The sequence below is a fragment of the Mycteria americana genome, chromosome Z (genome assembly GCF_035582795.1).
Source record: "Mycteria americana isolate JAX WOST 10 ecotype Jacksonville Zoo and Gardens chromosome Z, USCA_MyAme_1.0, whole genome shotgun sequence".
NCBI classification, from domain to species: domain Eukaryota; kingdom Metazoa; phylum Chordata; class Aves; order Ciconiiformes; family Ciconiidae; genus Mycteria; species Mycteria americana.
In genome coordinates, this window is record NC_134396.1 from 38623168 (window position 1) to 38650101 (window position 26934).

Consider the following 26934-nt stretch of genomic DNA (forward strand, 5'->3'; position numbering starts at 1 on the left):
TGCATGGATCCAATATATTTAAAAACCATTAAAAACCCAAAACTAATAGCTGAAATACTGCTTTGCATGATTTATCAGTGCATTAAACACACAGGAAACTTGATCATTTTGTTTAGATACGTCCCTTAGACCCATCAGCTTTCCTAATATTACCTGACATATTTTCAGAAGGAATAAAATACCCCAAATACTGGCAGTACCTACATGTTCTCTAAGAATCATTGGCTGCACTGGTTGTCTGTAAACAGTTAAGGTTAAAATTTACAGTCTCACTAGGTCAGCACAATTTATTTTTCTGTTGGCAAAAGCTTCCTGGAGATTCTCCCAAGAGAAAGACAGAGGTAGGACAGACGTACTCCTGGGCAGAATATGTTTCCTCACAGCAGAGAGCTGTTAAATTTGCTGAGGTGTAACAGTACTATTTATTTTAAATAGAAAACAGTTATTTGTCTCAACATGTGTAGTTATAATATCTTTAATAAGCTGACTTCAATATAATTATCATCACAGTACCTGAAAGGCCATGCCTTCTCTTGTCTTCCCCTGCCCCATTACAGTTCAGCACAGAAAAAGCAGCACCACAGAAAGAGTGAGGATACTTGACTGGAAATCTAGAACGTATAGTAAGTTCCCAGTCCAATAAAACACATAAGCCACACCAAATTTTCTTCATGCCAGCAGTCCCAGCTGAAGCCAACAGGATCACTCATGTGGTGAAAGTTAAGCCTGTGCCAAAATACATCACCAGACGGGGACTTTTCATTTACTGTTCTCAAAACACTCAGCAAACATTTATTTTCCCAAGACAGTGGGCCATATTTGGCCATTAATTATAAAGCAGAACTCCTCATTAGCTGCTTAGAAATTACTTAGAAATTAATGGCATGAGATGGCCTCTCATGGATATAATCTCTTAAAGCTTCAAAACTGTCGTACTGGGGAGTAAACTTAGCCACAAAGAATTTAAGTGACCTGTTGGAGAAACAGCGAGTCAACGTGCGAGGTCGGATCAGCACCTAGGCGTTCTCCCTCCTGCTTGCAGTCTTTAACTGTGTGACTATATTTGAAGAGGGAAGCATTACTAGCGTGAACAAGTGGTTACTAACTGTAGAATTAAGAAAAGTTCATGCAACTCTCTCTTACCTTGCAGCCAGTCTCGAAAGTAGTGCAACCACATTTTGGGAAGCTGCCTATCCTCTTCCAACAAAACGTATGTCACATTGCTGAAACTTCTGTGAAGTTCATAAAGTAAGTGCTGGACATTTGGATAGTCTGCTTTCTGTGTCACAATATACATGTTGTAGAATGAAAAGTACTTGAACTGTGCGGCAATAAAGTCATATTCCCGTGTCTCCCGTGGTACAATGTCTGTGAGATCTAGTCCATCTCTCACCCGGGTGGTCCCATAAAGGCTGAGCCCGAGTAAACCCAGAAAAAGAAAAATAACCACAATCTGCAACAGAAAATGGAAATGCATTTGGGTTAGGTTTCTAAAGAAAGTAACAATTCATAATGGCACACTACAAAGCCAGTTCAAAATTAACACCCATCAGTCTACTTTAAAGCTCTTATTTTTTTCTTTTTTTTTTTTTTTCCCCATACACGTACACACTGCAAGGCTAAGCTAATTTGTGCCTTCTTGAAGGGGCTCTTCATCATGGATGACAAATTTATATCATAATAAAGTTTAAAAGTGGCTTTAGTTTCACTATTCACCAGCTTATGTTACTGAAAGTCATCAAAACCCTCACTCGTAACTTATATTTGAAAAGGATGTCTCTACAGCACTCACAAGATAAAACTTTTAAGGTATGAAATTAACTGTAAAATTATTAAGAATTGTTATTCCAAAAGAATTCCATTTATTTCTTATATGTAATACCACTGCCAGGATAATTTTACTACTGGGCAAGGCAGAAGTCTATTTTTGAAAATCAGGTAATAGTTCCCCGATTACCTTAGCTTTTGGTTTTAGGAGGAATGGAGCATAATGCTTTTCTGCAAAAGATGAGAGTGTCCACTTCGTACAGGGTGGCTCAAGGCAATGCATACTGGAGTCTGAGAATTGGGAAAGCAAATCCCTCGTTGAGCTTGTGCTTTCTGGGCTCTGGCAGCTAAGATTATCTTGCGTCACTGTCACTGGCTGCACAGATATTTCTGAGCGAGGCTCTGCTGTGGTGTAGTACACCTGCGTATGAGGATCGTATTCTGTGCGCAACTGCACTGTAGACTGCATTGTAATCTGAGTTTCATGTGCAAAACTGTGACTGCTGTATGGGGGTGGAGGACTGTAGCAAGTATTGTCATTTTCCGTATATGCTTGAGGCTCGATCTGAATCACTCTAGTGACACACGGGCTGTTAAGAGAAGAGAAGAACATCTGTTTGCATTTAGGTGGATCTTTATTTTAATCAGACTAGATAGGATAACCTGCTTCCATCTGAGACTGCTTCTACTACTATTAGATGGTTTATATTAATTAAGTGTAATGCTTTGATGTGAATTTTGTTCTGCACCTTTAGGAAACATTTCTCAGGCATGGTTCAAATTGTAGGCCTCTGAGAACACGTGCACGTTTCTTGTGCTCAGGAAAGAAGGGACCAGCATTTGTCTGAAGACACTGACACCTACCCACACCACCCCATTAATTACACATGCTAATCAGGTCAATACCCAGGTAGCTGCACACAGTCTGAATGCAAAATATGTGTGTGAGTTTGCATCTACGTGCCCATGCTGAGAATTAAGCTATTTAGATCAAAATGTAAACACATGACATACCGAGTTCTTCTGTTTAGAACTATTGAAGTAACTGTTAAATAATATTTGGGCCTTCTGGATAAGATCTCAGACTTTTGGGAGGCAGGTTGAAACCACTTGCCATACACTAACTGAAGGTTTTAAAAATTAAGTAAACATACGCAAGGATTAATTCCCAGGAAGGATGGGCAACATGAAAAGACAAAATTACAGAAGTAATTGAAACATTCCCTTTATTTAAGTCTATGCAAGACCCTAAAAGATATCTAGTTTATAAAAAAAAAAAATTATCAGAGACAAACCTCTTCCTGGAAATGAGAAATGACAAATTAATGATAGAAAACAGTATCAGAGATTTTTCACCAAGTGGACAAATCCTACAAAAACAAGAGGAATTCAGAATGTTGCCTACCTAAATAAAGCAAGCTCTTATTAACTGCATTTCTTCATATGTAAATGGGCTGGAATTCTGATACACATTTGGTGCAACTTCAGATGAGGAAATAAATGGAAGGTCTGATTGCCCTCTACTTCTGAGAATCAGGACTCCAAAACTCAAGCACATTAGGCCATCCACTGAAACTATGACTGAATCAGAAATAGAAAGTAGGAGTCCTGGCTTGGGATCAACTCCCTGTTCTAACCACTCCTCCAAAAACAAATTTAGGAAAGTGCCTTCTCTGACATTAAAATTAAAACGTCAAACTACGTCAGCTCCTAGGTGGGTGTAAAAGCCTAAGATGACACAAGGTGGATTCTCCACAGCCTGGTTATGACAGTAAGAGTACATGTGTAGAAATGTAGCTGATCCTCTTCATTGAAGGCAAAAGCAAAAACTAAGGTAGAAAACATTCTTAATTTCTAAGTAGTGGCTCCACGGATGACAGTAGACTCCTCCTAGCCTCACTCTATGCTCAGAGCTGGCTGTGTATTATGTAAGAGTCTGTGTATACACTCTTTAGAATGGCAGTATTACCATTCTAAATTACTATCACAGCCATAACAGAAACTTTATCAAGCATTATCCTGTAATGATACTGATCATCCTGCATTCCTCATACTCCTATGAAAAACTTGGCAATGGTGAAGTAATTTCACAGTTTATACATTATGTTTATGTATTTAAGGTTAAAGGCATAAAAAGCATGAAAATTAGCACATAGTGATTAACTGTAAGTAAGGCTTCTCAGTACCCTGTTATGCAGTCTTCCAAGATTCCATATTAGCATTGAACACCTTGCAGTACCCCGTAACATTCTAAAAATACTTGAAGATATTCCTAAAGCATGGATCTTTTATCTGCTTTCAAAAAGTTGTCCTCCAACAGTCAAAATGAACATATGCACAAATGAAGGGAAAAGTGCATATGTGTGTGTGTGAGAGAGAGAGAGAAGACAGACAGAGGTACTTTAATTTTTCCCCTCAGTCAGGTAAAAACCAAGGTAGCAAATACAAGTCAGTCACTAGCAATGAAATAACAGTAACATACTGACCTGTTGCAATGAAGAACTCCCGCTCCTGACAAGGAATGGTAGCACTGATTGGTGACCACAAAAAGGACGCACCTCATACATCAATCTATCACACATTCTCACCTTGTGAAACAGCAGAATATATCCAGTCTCCTGTCTTCCCGACGATAAAGGTCCATGCTCAGGATAGCAGGAAAAATCAGCAGAACCATAGCAAAGTTGAATACCACCACAACTGCTGCCTAGAGATCAATCATAGGAGAAGTGATGCCGTTACTAAATTTCACGTAGGGCATCAGCTTTACAAAGCATAAAACTTCCTTTCAGTTCCCATCCATTCACCCATTTATCATGTCAACTTGTCAGATGCTTTCAAGCTTTTCCCTGAGGAAACTGGGAGATATACTTTTACATTCCCATTTCATTATGGTAGGTCTACTGTAGTTAATTCATTTCTTTTAATAATAAACTTCATATTATTTTAATACATCTGTGCCTGAAGATGTGGTGATGATTTTTTAAGTGGAAAAACAAAGTCAACAAATCATACTTTTGCATGAGATTCTGCCATATTTAGAGTCTCACAGTAAAAAAAAATGGAAGCAAAAGCAAACCTGGAACTAGAACTGAAGTTCTCACATTTAAGGGATCTGAAGTAATTTAAGCATCACAATAACATTAAAGCACATTATTAAATCAGAAATTAAATAAAGATTTAAGTAAATTTTAATGAAACTGTTCTATTTAGAAAAATATTACGCACTTGATGTATTTACTTAAAAGTCTAGCCAAAAAGAGCAACATTTTGGGTTTATCAGGAATTATTTTTAAAGGAGAATCAAAATTAATCCAACACCACATAGTAAATCTATGTATTAATATGCTTGTGTTTAACAGAACTTGATTAATGAGCCAGCCTACCAAAATGAGTCTTAAATTGGAATGAGAATACATCTTAAATTGGAACAAGAACACTTGGTTTAATTTGTAAAGCGAACATTACGTAATGAAAAAAACCAACCTCCCCGCCCACCCCCTTTCAAACCATACTTCAAACCCTTTCCCACACAGAGATTCCCAGAGAATCTCCATAAACATATGTGGTGCAGCATCTATCATTATTATTAATAGCATTTATTTGTAATGCAGAATTGTTAGAAGCACTAGTCATCACAAAGGGAAAGCCTGGGCACAGATGGGACTGGAAGATAGTTATAAGAGTAGGAGTTATAAGACTAGCAGAGTCACTGGGAAAAAAATGGTTGAGACATCAACAGGTGAAAAAAAATACTTGAAATATTTTACGCATTAGATACGCAGTAGCCACCTCAACAGTAGCCCAGTTTCATGTTAAGGAAATCATATAAACTATCAAGTGCCTCCACCTGTAACTTCTGAAGTAACAACTGCTTGCGTTGAAACAGTCATAAAAAAGAAAAAAAGTTGGGCTACAAAAATGAAGTTGCTGACCTGATATAAATTGGCCCACCTTTATCCAAAATAAATGAATGGCTGCTTTTGATGTTGAAAAGTCAGGCCTCAAAACTGGCAGTTCAAAAGATGCGATATCCAAAATCCAGGTTTTAAAAATTCTTGACTTACATGCCAAATAAATAATATAAATTGCCTAAATAATGAGATTTTTATTTTTGTGTCTCTTTATCTGTGAAAATCGAAGTACTAACACACTGAATTATTTTTAAGGTTTTGAAGCTGTCAAAGTATAATAAAAAGACTAGATACTGTTTTTACTTTTCTGAGAATGACAGAATCAACTAGTTATGTAAATATTTTCTAGTCACTCCATCATAAATATAGTGTATACAAAAGTGTTTTTTATTGGTGTTTCTCTTTTGTTGTCTCCAGCCTGCCTGAAGTAGGATTTTGGTCCTGCTGGTTGTCTGTAGACATAACTACTAAAACAGAATTTACCTGGTACTTAGAGTCAAATTAGTATTTAGCCACCTTTGAGAGACAAGATCCAATAACTATTCCATGATTTATAAATATCCACACAGAAAGGTATGTAAGGTCATAGCTAATACTTTAAAATTAAGTTATTTCCTTTTGATCCTCTCTAGAATTAATTGAATCTGTCAGAAAAACAAATAGCTGCTGTTGCAAGCAAGGTGTTTGTTGGACCTAGTTCATATAACTGCTTTCTTTATTGCTGCTAAACCAGAGAAGGTTGAATCACCCATATAACATGAATAATTAGTTGTGTCTAACCAAGATCTTCTATCAAGGATCAGCTAAGATTTATTGAGATTTGGAAAAATGGCTGAGGCCTGACTCAATAATTCTTACTCCTCCTAGCATGGCTGAAAAACTAACACAAGTCCTCTGTTCCTGCTCCATGAACTGCAAATACTTCATGCCTTATCAGTTCCCTTTGCAGACTCCAACATCCTTGAATCTCAAATGCTGCTAAACGGGAAAGCTCATACTTAAGTGTATGATAGAGAAGCCATTAAAGTAAGTTATATTCACATTTGATTTTTTTAAGAAGTGTCCAAACTAATCCAAGAACACATAGTAAATCTGCCTGTTAACATGGCACCTCTTTTTAGAACAACTGGATTTTCCATTGTGCCATCCCAGTGCTGATGTACTAACCCTGCAAGTAAAATTTTTTTAAACTTTTTTAAACAATCCTCTCTGTTCTGATTTGTACTTAAATAGATTCCTAGAGCTTAACACCACACTTCCTATATATTGCACACTGTCTCTCCCTCACACACCTTCCCAGCATTTCAAGGATGGAACAGTTCTCAGTTTTCACAATTAAATACAGAAAATATTGTTCTTTATCAATTCTGATTTGTTGTACCATCAAAAAACACCCTGTGACTTGCTAAGGAGAGGGAAGGAAGAACTGTTGAGGGGTAACTCAATCTCCAACCTGATGCATCAGCCACCGCTTCCCCTCCCAATACCATTTAGACATCTGGTGGCTGGGAATGGGAACGTATGAGAAATGCAGTCATGGCAATACCCACAATCTGTAACAATCACATTGACTGGAAAAGCACCAACAAAAAACTGTGGCAGCAGAGCTTCCAGAGTACAGACAGTCTGTTAGCAGCACCCAAGTTGAGAGCATGCTTAGCATTTTTGGGGACAGGGCATCTTCTCTCACCCCTTCAGAGACGAATGGTCAAATGGGAGAGAAAAGGGCCTCAGACCTTTTCCTTGAGAAATCAACAACGAAAAGATTAGTCCTAGAAGGGATAAAATGGGGCCTACTCAAGGGTGTAAAATAAAGGCATTCCGTGAAATGAGATCAGAGAGTAGTAAAAAAAGTTCCATTAATCAGAAAAAAATGTTGGTCACTTTCTGAGAAACATGCTCTGCTTTTTGCATCTTTTCATAATGCACAGCCTAAAAATATTATTGCTGCTGCAACTGTTAACGGAGACAGAAGAATGGCAGTCTGTGCTGGAGGCAGCGAGGCAGACGCGAGCCAGGCTGGTAGGCTGGGGCCCCGCTGAAGGTATGTGCTGCTATGTGCCATTCCTGGCAGCCCACCCAAGGAGAGCGGGTGTGCTGTGTAGCCAGAGGTGATGAACAGGCGAGGAGGTCTGTCAGGGAAACTTCCACCTTACTGCTGCCTATCTGCAACTCCCTCCTGACAGCATACAGACTCGGATCCCCCCCCTTACCCCCTCCCTTTTCCCTTAGGCTTTAAATTTCCTTGTTAAATTCTCCTGTCAGGAGTAGGGAAAGGTAAATGACGTGAGTAAAAGGAGGGGGACAAACCCCCTCAGCAGAGTAAGATAATTGAATGAGCTTAAAAACTTACGTTTTTTCTCTCCACAAACCCACCACCACCACCTGGTAACGCACTTTCACATTTAGGAAAAAAACTTGTCATTCTTACGGTGAAGGAAAAAGTTACTGCTAAGACTTATTGAGAAAAGTTCCACCCCTGCTCATTAGTGAATCCACACCACTGCTCTGCTGTTAGGGGAGGAAGTTTCTGGTGTAAGCAAGAAGAGGTAGATGAATTTTTGGGAAGCAGCACCTTCTCTTTCCTGGGCAGAATGTATTCCGTAACGGTGTCCGAATAGTCTGTCCGAGGAAAGAATTCAGCCCAGTGGTAGTTACACTCTGCCTTGCCTTCATTTATACTCAAAACAAAGGGCTACGTTTAAGACTTTCCTACTGCAAACTTCAAAAACTTTCAGTGGATTTCTCTGATCACTTCCCCTCTGCCAGAATTTTAAGAAATGAAACACATCTGAAAACTCCATTCCTACTCCTTCAAAGTCCTGAGCACTCTTACAGCTGATTCTTCTGACTTAGTATTTGGGACATGTTCAGCACCTCAAAGCCCTAAAACTGCTTAAACAAGGGGCTAAATAAGATCAACAAAGGAAAAAAAATTAAAATTATGAAAAAGCTAAAACAGTCCCTATATGCATAACGGAATTAATTTTAAAAATCTCACTTTCAAAAGGACTGATTTCCATTTTTTAAAACTCTGCAAGAGCTAACCCTAGTAAAGTGCTAAACAGTGTTTGAGTTCCATAAAGTAAATGAACAACTCAGAGGTATCAATGAACTGCTTTAGCTGGCAGAACAGAACAGAAGCTGAGAAAGAAGAAAGCATTGATATGCAAAACATGAGTTTCTAACAGAAAGTTGAGCTTGCAGATGCAGGAAACCATTTATTCTACCTCAGCTCAGCAGCTGGGTTATTTTACAGATACTGGGCCTCGAAAGTTATGGAAACTTTGACCATTATCTTGCAATGTCTTAAGAAAAGTGAATGAAGAGCAAAACAAGGTCAAGAGCAATACTTTTTTTTAAGCCCATCTGTTAAAAATTCACTATCTAGATGAGAAGAAGGCAGCATCTGTGAAAAGTAAATGCAGTATTTCATTGCTTTCTAAGTCTTGCTAGGAAGCTATCAACGATTGCAAGGACTTCTTGTTTAAACAAGCCTGAGTAAGAGGGAGATGGAGGAAGAAGACTGTAAATAAAGAAATCCACATATAAATACAGACCACCCACCAAAACATGCCATGGTTATCTGGTTCTGAATGTTGTGCTTAATGTGTCACCTGATTTTGATTTTACCTGGTGAAGCTAGACAAAGCAAGTAATAGATGTTCCTTTCTAACAACAACGGATGTTATTTTAGTGGTTCCTAACTTGTATACATATCAGTTATATACATTGCTCTAGCACCAATAAATCCTCATTCCAGCTGTCCTTTTTCTGCACGTTCTTCCACCTCTTATATACATATAAGGGGTTGCTATGTGCAAGCAAAGCCAAATTACAGATGCATGTGAGAAAAGATTGAGCAACTCAAACATTAATTTCTGGACACCCAAATGTTTCTACACATAGATTCCATATTAATCACTGCCTTAAAAAGGACTTTGATCGTGATGTTTTTATTCTGAATAATATCAACATGTTCATACATGAATATGTTGAAATCTCACTGGAAACTTTTTGTTTGTCATTTTGCTATGCCGACTTCATTTTCTGAACTTTCAGTGACTCAGTCTACAGTGTGCAGGCAAAAAGAAAAGACTTTAGGAAAGGTGTATTTAACTTCTGCTCAGATTAGAGTAACAATTAGAGCTGTTGTCTCCACATATGTTCTGAAGGCAACCTGTTATGTTCTGATGTGAAGAGCGGGAACAGAGAAAGGCTGAGCAACATCTGATCAGATAAGGAAGAATTAATTTTGGCGTCTCCCACTCAACAGCTTAGCACTGCGATTAGGACAAAATGGCCCATCTCTGTTGAGTACTTCTTATGAGATGCATTTAGGCTGAAGTAACTTCTGTAAAGCACAGGTACTACAAAGCCTGACAAAACAAGCCTTCTCCTCTGATTCCTAGTGAAGATCTCCAGTATCCTGTTAGCTGCTTAAGGTACGTGTTGAATGTTTGAAACTGGGCCACAAATTTAGGAGACATAAATAACTTCTTCCAATAGAAGAAGTGTTACACTTCAAAAAACATTTCACACATTGACACTGGTCTTTGCCATAAAATAAAACAATTCACTGTCACATCACCTGTAAGAAGAGACATCTAGGTTTTGGCAAATCAGCAGAGCTAAATACTGCTAACCATTCAGGACTAAGGATCTAGTTTTAGTTGCCACAGACATCTGCTAAACAATGCAGAAAACCAATCAGTCCTTTACTTTCTCTATTATTCACTACTAAATTGCCTATCGAGAAGGAAATGGCAAACAAATTATTAATGCTTATTGGTAACATAACTGCAATAGCAAACAGTTTACCATTGTACAGCTTAATGCAGGCATACTTAAATATCTGAAAATAGCAATAATTGCCACATGTATTAAGAAAAATTGCAGCCCTTGCTTCCTCTGAGCAGCCAAGGGCTCAAGGAGAATGAAGAATGATTGGAGAACCAGGCTACAGCAGAAGAAAAATAACTACTGAAAAAGTACAGTTTGCCTGCCCTGCACCAAGGTCACACAGTGCTATCAATTGCTCATGTATTAAAGCAGTGTCGGGGGAGAAATTCCCAAAGCTTTCTTCAAAGAGCCCTTGCTTTCAGAAGAAAGCTTTCTCCAGCATCCTTAATATTTTGTATTCCTGAAGGTATATTATCACAGACAAATACAAGAAGACAAAGAGAGAAAGGGGGAGAGCGCGATACATGGTTCAGCACATAAAATTCACATTTTCTCTCAAAGCAGTTGAAATGTAAAATTCCTGAGCTTTTCTCCAAGTTTGCTAAAATTACATTGGGAGTAAGGCAGTACAAACTGCTGCAGTAATAATTAATATGGCAAATGCATATTCGCTGCTGTCATTGCACTTTGGTTACACTTTTTAAGAGCAGCAAACTGGACAAATGTGAATGAAAGGATTAAATTCCTACTGAGGAATGTTACAGTACACACTACAGTACAGTCTACTCCTCTTGACTTCAGAATGCAAATCCTTCTGAAGACTTGTTTCTGCTTAGTTGCATACATCTTGGTTTTTGCACTCAACCCACCTGTGATGGGGCAGGGTATTCTTTCACCTGCTAACAGGATGCTAGAGACTCCAGGCATGAGAAATGGGAGGAGCAGAATCAAGGGCAGACAGCAGTTGTTATTACCCAGATCTATGGTAAACAGTGATCACATACTGGTTCAGTGAACTGCAGCAGCACTGAACACAGACTTTAACACTACCACTAAACAGGTATCACCACTGGCCTTCCATGATGGGACCATGCATAAGAGCTAACAAAATAGCATATAAACTTACTTGGAGTGAAAATGCTCGTAAAGCAGGAATAGGGATTAAGGCAGCCATAAAGAAAGCAGTAACATTACTGATAGATGTAAGGGCTACACTTGCTCCTGTTCGCTTCAAACATTCACCTGTTCTGTCCTGCAAAACAAATGACATATCTTAAAAGTCAAGTGAATAAGGTGATGTCCTGTAAATGAAGGGGTCATCCTACAGATACAACACAGTAACAGTGAAAAATTATTACAGTGAAATTCTGAATACAAGCGTGCATTTGAGAGTATGTGAGAATAAAGAATACACTAAGTATACTGTTGAGGAGAAAAGCAGATGACGCATGATGCGCTCATATTGTTTGCGGGTAGAAAACATTATCAAAGCTGATTCTAGCTTCAGAACACAAAACTAAATGGGTACTGACATTATATCCAATACATCTGTAATTAAGTAGGATGTATCTTCTACCGGTGGAATCACTTGGTGTTCTCATTTTTCAGATAAAATAAGCATGTATTAACAGCATAGAGGCATAACATAGTTACACATCTTGAAGAAGTATGTAACAAAAACAAAAAAACAACCCAAAACCCAGGGACCACACACAAAGAATGGAGAGAAATCAAGATAAACACATGACCCTTTCCGAACCCAACAGGCTATTCTGAAGCACAAGGAGGTTATAGGAGAGTGAGGTTGTAGCACCTGCATGCCAAAACAGCTGGAAAGAGCACATGGAAGACATTGCTTGCACAAAACAGAATGCACAAATATACATTGCTTTTAAATGGTTTGTACTTCGGATATGAAACTTTGGACTGAGGGTGAAAAGGTCAATAAAAGGAAAGGATCATAAAAGCGATGACATCTTAGATTTTGTAACATTAATATGTTATGCTTTGAAATGTCATGGTCAATTATAAACATCAGAAAAGAAAAACAGAGAAAAATACACAAAATAACTCAAATTTAAGGCCGTAACAAATAAGTAAAGGTAACAGTTGATACCTGTTATCATGTATCAGAAATAAAAAGAAATGTTTCTTTTCTAAGCTGTCCTCCTTCTCTTTCTTTTCACCTTAACATTTTTGTGTTCTTCCATTAGAAGCATTCTATCATTTAATTGTCAGACTCATATTTAAGTTTGTTCCTAAATTTACATCGACTTTTGCTGAAATTTTGGGCAGAATTTGGATTATGTGAATTAGCCTTTATATGACAGCTATAAATTAAATTTTAAAGACAAAATAAATCTACACCACTATTAAAAAAAAAAAGAAAAAAGAAAAAAAGAATGTGAACGTTCCAAAACATTCTAGGATCACACGCATTGCTATCATTTCCTATTTTTACAGAAACAAGAATTTCCAGACCCTAGAAAAAGCTATTGAGAAAAAAACTGGGGTTTTTTAATCACTACTAAATAATTCTGGATACAGTTATTTTTTCCTATATGAAGCATTTTGTTTTATCTTCCCCCAAATCCCCATTTTGTGATTACCTCGAATGGAATTCTCTTATTCTGCCCTGTTTCACTAAATGCATGTGCCAGAAGGAAAACATCATCTACACCAACTCCAAGAGCAAGAAAAGGCAAAACCTGGGGGGAGAAACAAACAAACAAAAACCAAGAAGGTTGTTTTATGATCTGCCATGCAGCTAGTCATTAAATAGCTAATTAAAGCAACTTTTACATTACACTGTACACAAATCCAAGGGTAAAATGAAAATCAAAAGGATGCAATACAGCTATTAATTTTTATTCTGGAATACTGCTGAGGAATTTGCAATACACCATTTACAGGTACAAAATCTCACCAAAAGTAATTCAAGTTTTGGATAGACAAAGAATATCTGATAATAAATCAAGTTATACTCAAAGTATTTTCTGAGTTTGAACATCCTGATATATTCAGATGTAAAGACAAAACCTGCAGCTTCTTATGTACAACTGGATGCCTCCACTCATATTGGGACACAGAAAAATCAAATAACCCAGAATCTAGTAATTATACAAACTACGCAATACCTGCCTTTTTCTTTAATATCATTTAACAGCATGATCACTTAATTTCTCACGGCATAAGCTATGAGATAGGAGAAAGGCACAAGTAAAAATCTAGAGCCAAAATACTTTTGCAGTTTTCTTCCCCTCAAAGATTCAGTTGTGTTCATTTACTAACAAGAGTACTTGTAATTTAACAGCAGACTTGTGTCTCCTAAATACCTGAGTTGTGGCAGCATTAAAGGAAATTCCAATCAATGAGCACAGGCCCAATCCTGCAGCCACTGAGAGTGCAACCAACAAGACTCCTGCCAGCCCCACGGCACCCTGAGACTTGGCACAGTCCCACCGCAGCATTGTTAAACAGGCGTAGGCAAGCTAAAGCAAGGGGGCGGGGGGGTAGGGGAGAGAAGGAGTTGGGGGGGGAAAAAGCAAAATATTAGAATGGATTCTTCTCTAACAGCTATCTCTCCCCACCCAAAATACACATCCTTACAAACATTTTTAAACAGAATAGACACATCATAGATGTTACACAGAGGAACAGGTGACAAGGCTGAGGCAAAAGTTTACAAACTGTAGTTTTTATTTTAAATATGCCTAAAATGTTCTGGACTACTGACTGGTAACAATAAAGCAGATATTTAAGCCCTGCTCTACTACCAGAGAAAATTAAATAAATTTATTGTATTACCATTAGTAAGTAGCCACTAGCTACTCTGATAACACTGACATCAGAAAATGACTTTAAGATGTCATCCAGGGTGGTCGTAGTAAAGGAAAGCACCTTCTGAGTAGAGTTTTGTGCAACACTTTGATGAACAACCTATGAAAATAAAAATAAAACTTGGTGTGACTAAATAAAACATTCATTACCATCTTCTACAGCACACATCCAAAATCAACTGCTTTTGCCTTAATGTTCCTGCAAAAGCCCACACCCTACACAGACATTATGGTGATGCTACACAAATGTGTTTGGTAATTATTTCTTGCAAGCTACTGATTATCAGACAAGAATTTGCATCCTTCAGGAAAGGCTACTCCATTTCCAGCCCATTCCAAACGTTCAGCTTGAATCCTCTCCCCCTAACTCCACCACGGATTTGCTGCAGTACGAGTTTTGCCTTTAACCCAAGGCCACCGATCTCTTCAGGGTGTTCCTCTTTCGCCGCTGCCTGGCCATTCGCAGAGGTCAGAAGCAGCGCAGCAGAGGTCAGAGCTTGGGACACAGAGGCCAGGCACTGTCACATAGCTTCCCCACCCCGGCTGCCGCTGGTAGAGCAGCCCATGCCTGGCTAATGTTTTCCAGACACCTTTAGAATAACCACGCCAACGAAAAGCTTTCAAATACCAGCTAGCTCTTTGGTTCCTTCTCAGCCCCAGCAAAGCAAAAATGTCCCAGACAGCAAAGAGCAAAACTTTCATGGCTTCTCATATTCGAATAACCAAGCAGCTTCTTAACTGGGGGGTTGGAAATCAGCTTAAAAACTGGGACACAATGACTCAGTTCTGGTTTAAGCATCTTCCTTGAAGAAATACTGTAAAAAGCCATGACAGAAGACAGTGGATCTCAGCAGGACTTTACAGTATGATATCTAGGTTATTTTCAATTTTACCTCGACATACATCCTCTGCCAGGCTTCCAGAATTGCTGCTGCCTTATCCTCATTCCAGTTGATATGTGAAACATATTCATACCCCTTGAAGTGCTCATACATTTGCTTAGGAGTCATTAACTGAAACATGGTTTGCAAAGCCTGGGCACTGTGACATGGAGAAAAGGGAGAGGAGGAAGAGGCATAAAATGAGCATTTTCAGGAAATTATTTTCATGGCATCAAGTCCTAAATGAGACCCTAACAGGAGCTTGCATGAGTTCCTGACTTTATAGGGCACATGTTTGTATTAAAATTGAACAGAATATAATTATTCTGCTGTGTATCTGGTGCAGCTGTACTGGTCTATGCAGTATGGAGGCTAAATCTGGTTTCACTGAAGTTAATGAGTTTTGCCATTATTTTCAATAGGATCAGTTTCAGGAGCAGAGAATGTAACCCTACAAATCAGTTATAAAGATCATGATTGATAGACAGATTACTGTGAGGATGCCACAGGAACAGTTATTTCTGTGAGATCTTGTAAATGCTGTTGGCAATTTGTCATTTGAAGACCTTGGTCGTTTTCATCCCTTGGAGAGAAATGCCAGATTAAACTCCTGACAAGCAGCAAGGAGTACACAATGGCAATAACTATCCATCCTGAATTTCCACAGTATGCAACTGTATCCAACAATTTTAGAAGCTTAAGGAACTACTTTATTTTTCACTCAAAATATATTCTTTGGCTACTTGTTGAAAGACTTATCAATGTTTAGTGTGAATGTAAAAAAGGCCAAAATTCATATTCAAAGTTCTAGTAAAAGTTCTCTGTATTAAATATGGAAGAATTATGCTTCATTTAGTTTAGTATGGCCTACATTTTTCAGAACAGTTCTATTTCACAGGTTTTTCTGCCACTGCATTCCATGACTTCTTCAAGAAGTCTGAAACAAAGGGGTTTGGTTTATCACTCAAAACTGTATTCAAGATGTAGGGACATAAAAATAGACTTTTCTCTATATTGATCCTGAACAAAAAGTTCAGTGGAAATTTTGGAATTCTGAGAGAAGTCAAATGAGTGAGCACATTATCCAAATTAATTTTTTCCCCTTTTTCCTTTGATCATATTTCAGAACATGATCAAAGGTGTTCAGTGCTTTAAACACTGTTCAATGCTTTATACATACATTCTAAACAACGAAGTTCCCAGGATAAAGCTTTCTTTCTGAGTGATGTACACTATCATTCTGAGGTTACAAGCAGGAAGCAATGATGCCTCCCTAAATTTAAACAACTGCCTATCACTCTTTTATATTCTCTTCTCTTGAGGCATGTCCTCCTAAACTGGGATTCATAATACACATGAAGGCAGTAGATTTTGCATGATCCTCCCCCTGTGCCCCAAAACCCAAACTCTAACAAAGAAAAACTTTGACATTTTCTTTAAACATTTGTTTACCTGACAAGTTTACCAGAACTGTTCTTGACTGTACCACCTACAATCAACTCCTCCTGCCAATGCATGTATTTTCTTGACAGTCCATAGCATCCACCACTCAAAACAAGGGCTACATCAAGAGGCTAGAAAAAGTTATAAAGAAGCAATCAATCAGTTTCATAACTTCAGACAAACTCATACCCTAATTCAACACCCAGTATACTAGCATAATGGATATTAAAGACAATCTAGGAGGTCTACAAAGAGAAAAGTGTTCAACAAATCAAGTTGAACAAATCAGCCGGATACTTGTTGACCAGATGGCAATTTCTCCAAAGCCTGATGTGATTGATAAAGGCATATGTAAAACTGGGGCTTGTGACTTCAAATTCTTCACAAAAGTCAACAAAACTGGCACTACTTGAAGGAAGGCTTTGCTGCGTGGTGTGAGTGTATAGTGGCAGCTGTATTCCAGCAGTGGCTCTGTCTGTCTGAGGCACTAGGTTTGCTGAAATGCCACATCACTGCATTGCCACAACCAGCCAGTAGCTGACAACTGTACTCTCACCCTAAATACGCAGGATTAAGCATTGCATCACAGAATGAGGGGAAGTTCATGACTGGGTGCTGACAGCATACAGCATAGAACAGAAAAATGACATCACTCAAGAATACAAACTATATATTGCTTGGAAGAAAATGGTACCTTCTTCTCTCCTCTCTGACTGTCGTGTGTCGTCCCCCCCGCCCCCCCCAGCCTCCCTTGAAAAGATACGCACAAGGACAAGCAAACTTACTTTGGTGGAATTTTTATTGGGAGCTGTGATTGGGCAATCGGGATCAGCAGGATTCAGGCAAGGTCGATCCATATAACCATGACCAACCTCTGCTTTATTCAGCATTTCTTCCCAGCTCTCCACTTGGTAGTTTATTTTCTTTAACTCTTCCAAGAATTCTAAGGGGTCAAAGTTGATCCACTGCAAAGGAGGCTTCCCTCTGCAAGAGAAACCAGGAGAAAATGACACACACGAAAAAGACAAAAGAAGTACTGAAACAAACATACTTTTAAAATTCACACTTGCACAAATAATTGAGGTATTTTCTGTTACAAGTTACAACCTTTTCTGGTAAGGTTGTTTCATAAAATGTAAGGCATGTTTTAATTAGATTTGTTTATGTACTTTTCTTGCAGCCCAGTTGTAATTTTAACAAAAATACTCAGTTCTTACAAAGTTATTGTATAAAACAGAATATTCACAGGTTAAAAATACTTCCATTTACAAGCAAAGCAAAACAAATCATCAAGCACCTAAATAACAAAAAAGCAGCCAACTGCTGCTTCAAAGAATTAGGGGGGGAGGGGACAGGGAAAGAAGAGAGGGGGGCTGAGGAAAGAAAGCCTTTCTCATAGTATCAGATTTCTTCTTGCTAGTCTAATAATCATCTTGCAAATGTAATCAATCAATATAGCTGATCTTTGTTTATCTGTAACAATACTGCACTCCTTCAAATGCCCTGGCAGCTTGACTATCAACCATCAAGCTTTCCTGCTACCATGGCTGTCACCACTATCACTGTCACGTCTCCCACCCCCCACTTCTGAATTTGTGATGTTGCCAGACTAGAAAGGCTTTTGGCTGCCTTATTCTGTGGTTCAAACCACACTGTATCTGCTTAACCAGGCTTAAGTCATTATTCCGAATCTCCCAACCAGAAAACACAAACCCCCTTATTTCCCCATCTAAAACTGTACACTAAAGGTTAGGAGATGGCCATTGCAAATTGCTTTTACAGAGACATGCAAACCAGGACAGAAACAATAACTCAAATGCTAACTCTTGCATAATTAACAGAAAATGCCTGCACAGATTAACAATTAACTCTTTAAAGGATTCAGGGCATATAATATCACACTTGTAAACTGTGAGAAACCACCCATAAAAGATACTATATGGTTTCTTTAATGATCTCATAAGCAAAGGATTTGTTCTTTATTCCTCTAGGAAGACTTGAGATTTAACCTAAGACATTTGCTTAGGAATAAAGTTCCCAGCCAATCAATGTTTTTGTATTTTATGGAAAAACAAAAACAAAAAACAAAAAAAACCCAAACAAAAAAAACACCCCACCAGAAACAAGTTTATTTCAGGGGAAAAAAAAGGCATAAAATTCTTAAAGCTCGAATTCAGAACTTACATTTTATTTTGCGTGCTAGCAGAACAGGAAAAATAACACAGGATTTAAATCTATGCCTACAAATCATCTCTTAGAAACAGGAAAATCTTTGTTCAAAGAAAAAAAAAATCCATGTATATTTTCTGTAGAGACACTACACTTCATCTTTTATTTTTCTGTTAAATCAGAACCTGAATAAACAATGGGAATGCAACTGAAAAATCATACACAGTTACACAATTAAAATCAGTCAGACCAGAAATTTATTAAAAAAATGCTTACAATAAATAGGCAGTTCCTGACTGTAGCTTTGCTCCCTCCCAGAAGCAGTCCAAAGGAGTGATAATTAAGCAAGGATAAAGATATTCTATGATCTGTCAAAATCAGAAAGGGGAAAAACACAGTTATACTAGAATATAATCAAAGCAGCACAAGCTGAATCATGAGAATACACAAATGTTATAACTAAATGCCTGCAACACATACCTGGTCCATGTAACCTGCTTCTGTGATGAGTTCTCCTGATTTATAACACAAATGTTCCAATTTCCACTGTCTGTAAGAAATATAAAGAACAAATATTTTTTTCTTGCACAATTACTGGAAAATTATTTTTTAAATGTAACAGACATTTAAAATTGCAACTAACGTACACGTATTGGCCTCAAGCAGCAAATCGCTAAGAAAGGCAAATATTATTCAGCATAGATATACTACACCTCACAGAAAAAGCAAAGGCCTTTCTTTTTGTAGTTACAGACTAGACATTTGTTTCATTTATTCTCACATTCTCTGTAAAACTCATTAAAAATAATGGAGCTGCTTTTGGATGAACAGGCTAGTCAACACATGTTAAAGAGACAGAAATCCATCTTTGTATAAATGAGACCATTTATGACTTAAGATATCAGTGACACAAATGAGAGAGAAGCCAGCTCCAGCTCAAAGGACTAGAATATTCCCAGCTGACCCACACAGGCAGGAGAAAAGAAACCATTAGGATTTCTGCCTTCCTTTTTCAGCTATGTTACAAGTTCCATTGCCATGACATATAATGCCTTAGACAAGGCAGGAGCTGGGTACAAGATAATTGGAGCCTCAGCATTAGTTCACTGAGGCATCAGCTGGATGTGCTGAAAAGATGCGTTGAAAGACAGGGGGCTTCATGCCTTGCAGGCAGCACTCCTAGGCACATCATCATGTAAGTAATAACCCTGGAGGAACCACTTTTCAGGGAGGCATCTCACTAGCCCAAAGCTGGTACCTTCCTGAGGTGAACCTTTATTTTTTTTGTTGGACAACACACAACTCCCAACCTTTAGTATATGCACACAGACACTCTGAAGGCCAACTCTGTTATGTCTATGTTATTAAACAGCTATTCCATTTCTCACATGTCTGCATTTCCCTTTATATCCAAACTATTGGAAGGATAGTAACCTGTGCCACTGCTCACAGTCATTATGTGCCTCATGATGGTGTCAGCAAGCGAATTCAACTCTAGTATGGAAGGATTTTCAATGTTAGGGATCCCATCCATAAGGTGCTATGTTTAAGAGCATAGACATCACTCCTTTACCAAGATAAATGCTGAATACTATAGCACTGCTCATAGGGGTACACTCTCAGAATCTCTTCCAACACCACTTACCCCATCTTATTTGTTAAAAGCCAACTTGTTGCTGCTATCATGCCACAACATCAAGTATCAGAAACCAGTGACATTCAAATCAAAACACAGTCCTAAGGGAAAGGCTCTGAAGTGCTAACCATTTAAAAATATATGGAGGGAAGCATGTGCCCACTTTTTAGGTGTTACAGATGATGAAGACAACTTCTGCTTTTCCCCTTACCTGTTGTACATATAGACGTGTACTCTGCTGGCCTGAAGCGCAGAGTCAAGGTGCTGTCGGAGTGCTTCTGTTGTCAGTACATTAGCACCATCTTCCTGTGGCGTCTGGATCATGAGCTGGGGGTTAAACATGGCCTCTTCTCCAATCTTCTGCCGTGTGTAATTTAACTCCCGACTCACTCGTCCACCAACTGATGGATAAATACCAACAGCTTTGTATTAGCCAGTAAATGCTTATTCTGGATTCATTCGATGAGCACTCTCCAGTCAGAAAAACTTGACCATGTGCATGGACTATTCTGTCTCAAGTATAACTTGTATAACTCTAAAACTAATAACAACTTTATTTTAGTAACACTGCACCTAAACCCATATTCCTCATTAAAATACCATTGCCTCTACTGCACTAAAACATTGATACGTAAACTGGAACCTCAAACAGTTTTTTCTACATTATAACCAATATCCCATATGTAAAAATTAAAAAAAAGAAAGAAAAAAGAAAAACCTTTTCCTTGCAGACCAGACCAAATACTATGTTACAATTTCTTACACTTGTATAAACAGTCTGCTCCAATAGCACATTTCAAGATAAATGGCTTTAATTTACACTCTTCTCCTAAATAATTTGGCAAAGGCAGAAGGAGAATGTTTCTCTTCAGTTAAAAAAAGGGAGGAGGGAAAGAGTAAGTGAGCATGAGTATTTCTTTCAGTCTTAAATAAAAAAGAAAAAATACCAAGTTCACATGAAGAGGTGCAGTTCTGAGTGCAGCAGAGGGCTGTCTACATCTAGTTTACCCCAGTGGTCCAGTACCTGCATAACATGCTGTGAGGCAGGAGATCATTCACGTGCAACATCTGTTTTTAAACCCACATGAGCTGAACAGTGTGCTCCGTATTAAAACATGGTGGGGTAAAAAAAGGAGAAAAAGGCAGAGGGAGACTGCAAAGTCGACAGGCTCTAGGGGGAGACATATTCCATTTGCCTTGCCAGAAAGTATTACGTAAGAACGGAAAATTATCTTCCCTCTTACAAAAAAGCATTCAGCTAGAGTTCATATACCTTATATAACCTCCCCCGTAGTCTCGCTAGCAAATGCATGTGGGAGGCGGGGTCAATTAATTCAGCCCATTAGCTGAATCAATACCACATCCAGATGAGGAGGACAAGAATACCACCACCATGTTGTTTCCATGCCTTACAATTTATTACCTTTATTGCTCTACTAAGTCCAAGCTACAGATCTGGTCTAATTTGTTACATTTTTTTCAGTCCTAGTCAGCTTGGCACTGGTGATCTGAATTACTGCCAAAGTTTAGTTCTGCAACAGTGTGAACAGAAATTAGGCATGTACATCTAACTCTTCCTAGGCTGTATAACGGAAGACTGATCTGTAACCAGTGGGCAGTGTGGGAGATGACATTCCCAAGCCTGAACAAGGACATACTTTTTCAATCACTTGAGCCCTCAACCCACCCATAGCTGCCCTGGGGCTAAAAGGACCACCAGGCAAGAAGCTGAGCCCCTGCATGGATAAAGCGGTCGGAATGAGACCCTCAACAATTAAACCATACAGTCATTCTGGCACGAAGCATTGCTTAATTTCTAGCTCAAGAATTCTTTGAAGGAATAAGCGTTTCCGCAACACACTCCATTTTTTCAGCCTGTAACATGTGGCATTACCTCCTTCACACCAAGTAACAGTGATCAGCTCACAGTAATAAAAAAATAAAAATCAAAGTACAACTTCCTTACCTAGAGTCCCTTTATAACTTAACAACCCTCTTACTACAGTGAGAGAACATACAATCATTGAGACTGCATATGCACGGCAACAAAAAGCTATTGTTAATTCTTATCAAGAATAAAACCCTAAAAATACTTTCACTTATCAGGCTCATGTTCATGCTCGCTGCTGTCTTTCTCCACCAACCAGTAGTCTATGATACGCTAACAAATTTTGCTTCATCTTACGGGAATATGGGGTGGGGGTAAAACAGCAGAGTTATCCTAATCTGTATGTCTTGGAACCAGAGCTTTCTTTTGCAGTCCTTTACACTGCAAGTGTTTCCACAGACAAAACGTCTCTCTCCCTCTTTTGTGTCTCAATGCCAGCCAAGACAATAAAGCCCCAATTTTATGAGGACTGTGGAGTCTACCATAAACTACTTCTCCTGGTACTACATTCTCTTCCATTCCATCCACCCTTTCCTTTTGAATTTAACCAGGACTTGAACCAACAAATCATACTTCATGCAAGACAAAGGGCAGCATTCCTATCTCCGCTGAAAGTGACCAACTGTTTACTATCAACAGAAATGATTGCTTCCTAATCAAGCTCCTGTCAAACCACATTAACTTCACTGAATAAGGCAGACTGAGCTAATCAAAATTGCATCACACAAGTCAGTCATCAGAAAAGAAGCTGTTTTTTTCTCCTTTTACCATTCAAAACAGGAATGGCAAAACCACCCAAGGCGGCGGGTGCACGTTCCAGAACCCAGCAACAGATCCGCTCCGCATTCTTCTTAAGGCATTACACCATTTAATTATTTCTTTGATGGGTCTGTTATGTACATTTCTTCAGCCAAATACTGTAAAGATAACTCCACAGGCAAATGTAGATACTTTATACAATGTAACACCCAGGTACAAAGGAATTATAAATGTAGATTGCAGAGGAAAATTCTGACTGCCAAAGTCAGATTACGTGAAAACACACAGACAGACCAGAAGCAAATGGATACCTCAGTGGCCTTTCAACATATCAGAAGTAATAAAGAGCAAAAGGGAAGGCAAAAAAAATTTTTCTACCAGTTATGTTTTCATTTATTTTAACTGAAAGTTTGCAAAGATCACTGGAGGCTGCCATACCCAGAGATCTTAAGCCTCCACAATCAGCACAATCAGCTGAACATGCACTTTTTTCAATCAAGCGCTCTTGTTGCCTTTTTTTTCCCCCCAAACTATCCACAGCTGGTGCAAAAACCTTGTAGAGAAACCACTAAAAATGTCACTGAAATGTACCTGAAGCCTCTGGCCTCACTGTGCTGAAGATACAAAGTACTGTGCTCAACACTTGCACGCTCTGCAGAAAGTCATTGCTTGTAAGCAAAAAAAAAAAAATACACGCACTATAGTCATCGTACGATTTCCACACTATTGGACAAATGATGTAATGGAAAACATGACCAATGAACAAAATGCTGGTGTTTTGTGGTTTCCCTTTATGGACTCTGTTTTCTTATATTTGGTGACAACATTTTACACTCAAAATGCTACGGACTTAAATTGCATGTATGGCATACAGCACCAATACTTCCCATCTTATTCCATATCAAAGACAGACAGAACTATTTCACTTTAATATTCTGGTGACAAAATCCACACATCAGTCTCCTTTTTCAATATATCAAAAGCCACTTGATGGTATTCGAGTCCTTTACATGATTCCTTATGATTTAGCACCTAGATGGCTGAGTTGGTGGCACAAATTCCCACAAGCCAAAATGCTGACTTAAATAACAAATCGGTACATTGTCTCATGGGCGATGGTAACACAATCCAGCAGTTTGCACTATCCTTCCAGCAATGTCATCAGCTTCTGGGTGTCTGCCTACTAGAAATGAGATACTATGCCATCTGTACAATTTAGCTAACAAATTAAAAAAAAAAAGGAAAAAAAAATCACAACAAAGTAATAACACCAGTGTCCTGGCACCACTTCTCATTTAATGTATCAGTTTGTAATTCTCAAGAACGTGTTTGAAGGCCAGTGTTCAACCTCAGACAGTTTTACTGCCAGCATCTTTGTTGCTGAGTATTAGTTCTTGTTAAAAACCCGTTTCTTCCAGAGAAGAGGAAAGTATCTCCCCCTTCCCTCCCTCTCCGATATCCACAGGCTTCCCTCTTAGCTCTTTGCCAGAACACGGGAGATCTGCCTTGAGCAAGGCAGCATGCCGTACCATGAAACACGCTGCTGCTCCTCGTGAACTTCCCCACCGACTTGAACGGAAGCTGGTCAAGGTACTAAATTCTTTGCCCTTCTGAAGAGCCTGGAGAGAGCAGTAATTGCCAGTATGGACGCTGGGTTGCTAAGAACTATGTAAAGACCACCGTGTCTCCCTCCCCCAAGAGCAATGAACAGCTGTCAGGTGGTAACAAGTTTTAGTCATCCTTAACTTGAGGCAGGCCTGAACCCATGACCTGTAGGTGAAAGGCTCTAGATCCCATTACCAAGCACTGGGGTCACAGTCCGAGTGTTTCAGTCATCACACATTAAAATGCTTCGGTGCATCTTAAGTGAGAAGCACCCAGAAAAACAAAACTGCTTGCCTCCAGTGTACATTTGCACAACGCTGATGCACCCTCCAATGACATGAGTGAAACCATATTTGTTTTCATTGGCACAATTTCTGACAGATTTCCTTCCACTGACTCACTAACAGTTTCCAAGTTACGGGGTCATTCAGCTCATGTGCTCATTTTCACTGCGAATGTCACTGTCTTACCTATACCTTTCTCATAATCAGCATTTAAAATTTATGTGGTATTACATTAACATACTTATAAAGAATTCTAGAATCCACCACCGGGAACTGCAGTCCCTTCCACGCCGAGTGGTCTGAGGAGTAAGTTTGACCTCTGCTACACTAAGATATCGATCCTAAATCAATCCATGAGTGATAGCCAAAAATCACTGCTTGTTAATTTACTGTCCGGTTGCTCAAAAGGCATGAACTATTTCTTTTTCACAGTATCTTACAATGTTCCAGTTCAGGTTACTGGAATTGCATCATATAGCCTGAGGTTTTGTTATTTTTTTCAGACATGAACACTACTTCTATTAACCATTCAATAGTCACCTTGTGCACAACTGTGGAGTGGAGAGCACAACTGCTTAGTGGAGAGCAAGCTCTCTCTAAAAAAAGAACATTCCTGAGCGCCAAACACTTGGGATAAAAAAGTTTGCCTACCAATGTGGAGGACAGACTTTTGAGAAACCAAAGCCAAGATTTCCAGAAATACCTACTGGTTTTGGAGCCCAAGTTCTTATGTGGCAAGCTTGAGGTGCATGAACAGAGCAAAATTTTCTGGAGAACCTCCCTCCTGAAGACTATGGGCCTTAAGGTGTTTCCACTTGAGCACTTGTGGGTGGGCAGACACAGTTCTGCTTTGAGCAACACCATCTTTTTCTTTTTTCCAGGACTGTAAATGTGTAGCATTAGAGCAATCCAGCCCAACCTTTTGACAGTGACAACTCAGAGCAACAAAACATACCTCTAATAGTGATGGACACCTCACACAAACAACATTTTCATTTCATCCCTCCAAAAGATGCTGACCCTTTTTGATAAATCAGAAATGTAGATTAGTACCCCTTACAATGCTTACATTACAGCCTGAGCAACAGCCATTGCAGGCAACCTCTGCAGTTTGCAATACCTGTTATCAGCACAACGAGAACCACAGAGAAATAGAAAATAAAAACCCTTAACGACTCAGTAACCATATAAAAACAAACACTGAGAATAATATCCCAACGTGTTCACCTGAGACTGAACCTTTACCAACCAGCCCAAAAAGCAGCGGTGCATAGAGGAAGACAAGAACAGCCCAGACTTGCAAGGAGACCAGACAGCCCCCCACTACGTGATGCGCTCCACCCTGGGTGAGTGCTGGGGAAAGCTGCAGGTGCCTTGCCTTCTCTCCCTTCAGCACCCTCTCCCTGCTGGGATGGGAACCAGGAAGGGTCTGTCTTCATGGAGTCTTGAAGACACTGGATCCTCTGTCCCTGGAATCTTACATAGCCTAGCTCCCTCAACTTTGACTGCTGCTTAAGGGCTTCCTTCTACTCCACCTCCTCACATAGTCTCTCCTTGTGCTGTTCCCCTGTGCACCACTATCACACGCATATACAGGTGTTACTCAAAAACTACAAAATGAAACTAGTTTCAGTCCATTACGATGGTACACAGATAAGCCAGACAGCCACTGCTTTGCCTCCCTGTCCTAACTGTGTACCGGGATTAGAAGTGTTCACACCTGCCACATACCAGAAGGCAGCACCTAATGACACCAATGACAATTTCCATTTGTATTGATAAAGGAGCACAGACCTCATGACAACAAAACATAGCAGCCAATTACTACCCACACAGGATCGAAACCTCCTATAAAGAACCCGAGATAAAGAGTTGAAGTTCTCTGGCAGATATGAAGATTACTCTGCCTCTTACGGGGCACAGAAAAATAATGGCCTTTTGATTTAAAGCTTCCTGTTGCTCTCTAGGGAGTTCTGTCTTTGCGTTCTCTTGGATTTTTGAGCTTGTCTGTACTGCTCTTTGTCAGCAACAGAATATAGTTTTTCTGCACACAGACAGTATTAGTT

At 39.1% G+C, this 26934-nt stretch overlaps 1 protein-coding gene across 4 annotated transcripts in view; it reads right to left on the reverse strand.

Moving 5' to 3' along the window:
• Positions 1-26934, reverse strand: part of PTCH1 (patched 1) — a 68224-nt gene that overhangs the window by 23191 nt on the left and 18099 nt on the right. For 3 of the 4 annotated variants that reach the window (XM_075526483.1, XM_075526482.1, XM_075526485.1), the window contains 13 exons: positions 20544-20733; positions 19177-19246; positions 18973-19064; positions 17313-17511; positions 16537-16658; positions 15097-15244; positions 14172-14303; positions 13700-13855; positions 12974-13072; positions 11491-11616; positions 4356-4474; positions 1958-2357; positions 1144-1453 (listed from right to left, as the gene is read on the reverse strand). In XM_075526483.1, coding sequence (XP_075382598.1) covers positions 1144-1453; positions 1958-2357; positions 4356-4474; positions 11491-11616; positions 12974-13072; positions 13700-13855; positions 14172-14303; positions 15097-15244; positions 16537-16658; positions 17313-17511; positions 18973-19064; positions 19177-19246; positions 20544-20733 — 2163 coding nt within the window. The remainder of the gene's footprint in view (positions 1-1143; positions 1454-1957; positions 2358-4355; positions 4475-11490; positions 11617-12973; positions 13073-13699; positions 13856-14171; positions 14304-15096; positions 15245-16536; positions 16659-17312; positions 17512-18972; positions 19065-19176; positions 19247-20543; positions 20734-26934) is intronic. The other variant, XM_075526484.1, reaches the window with a different exon arrangement.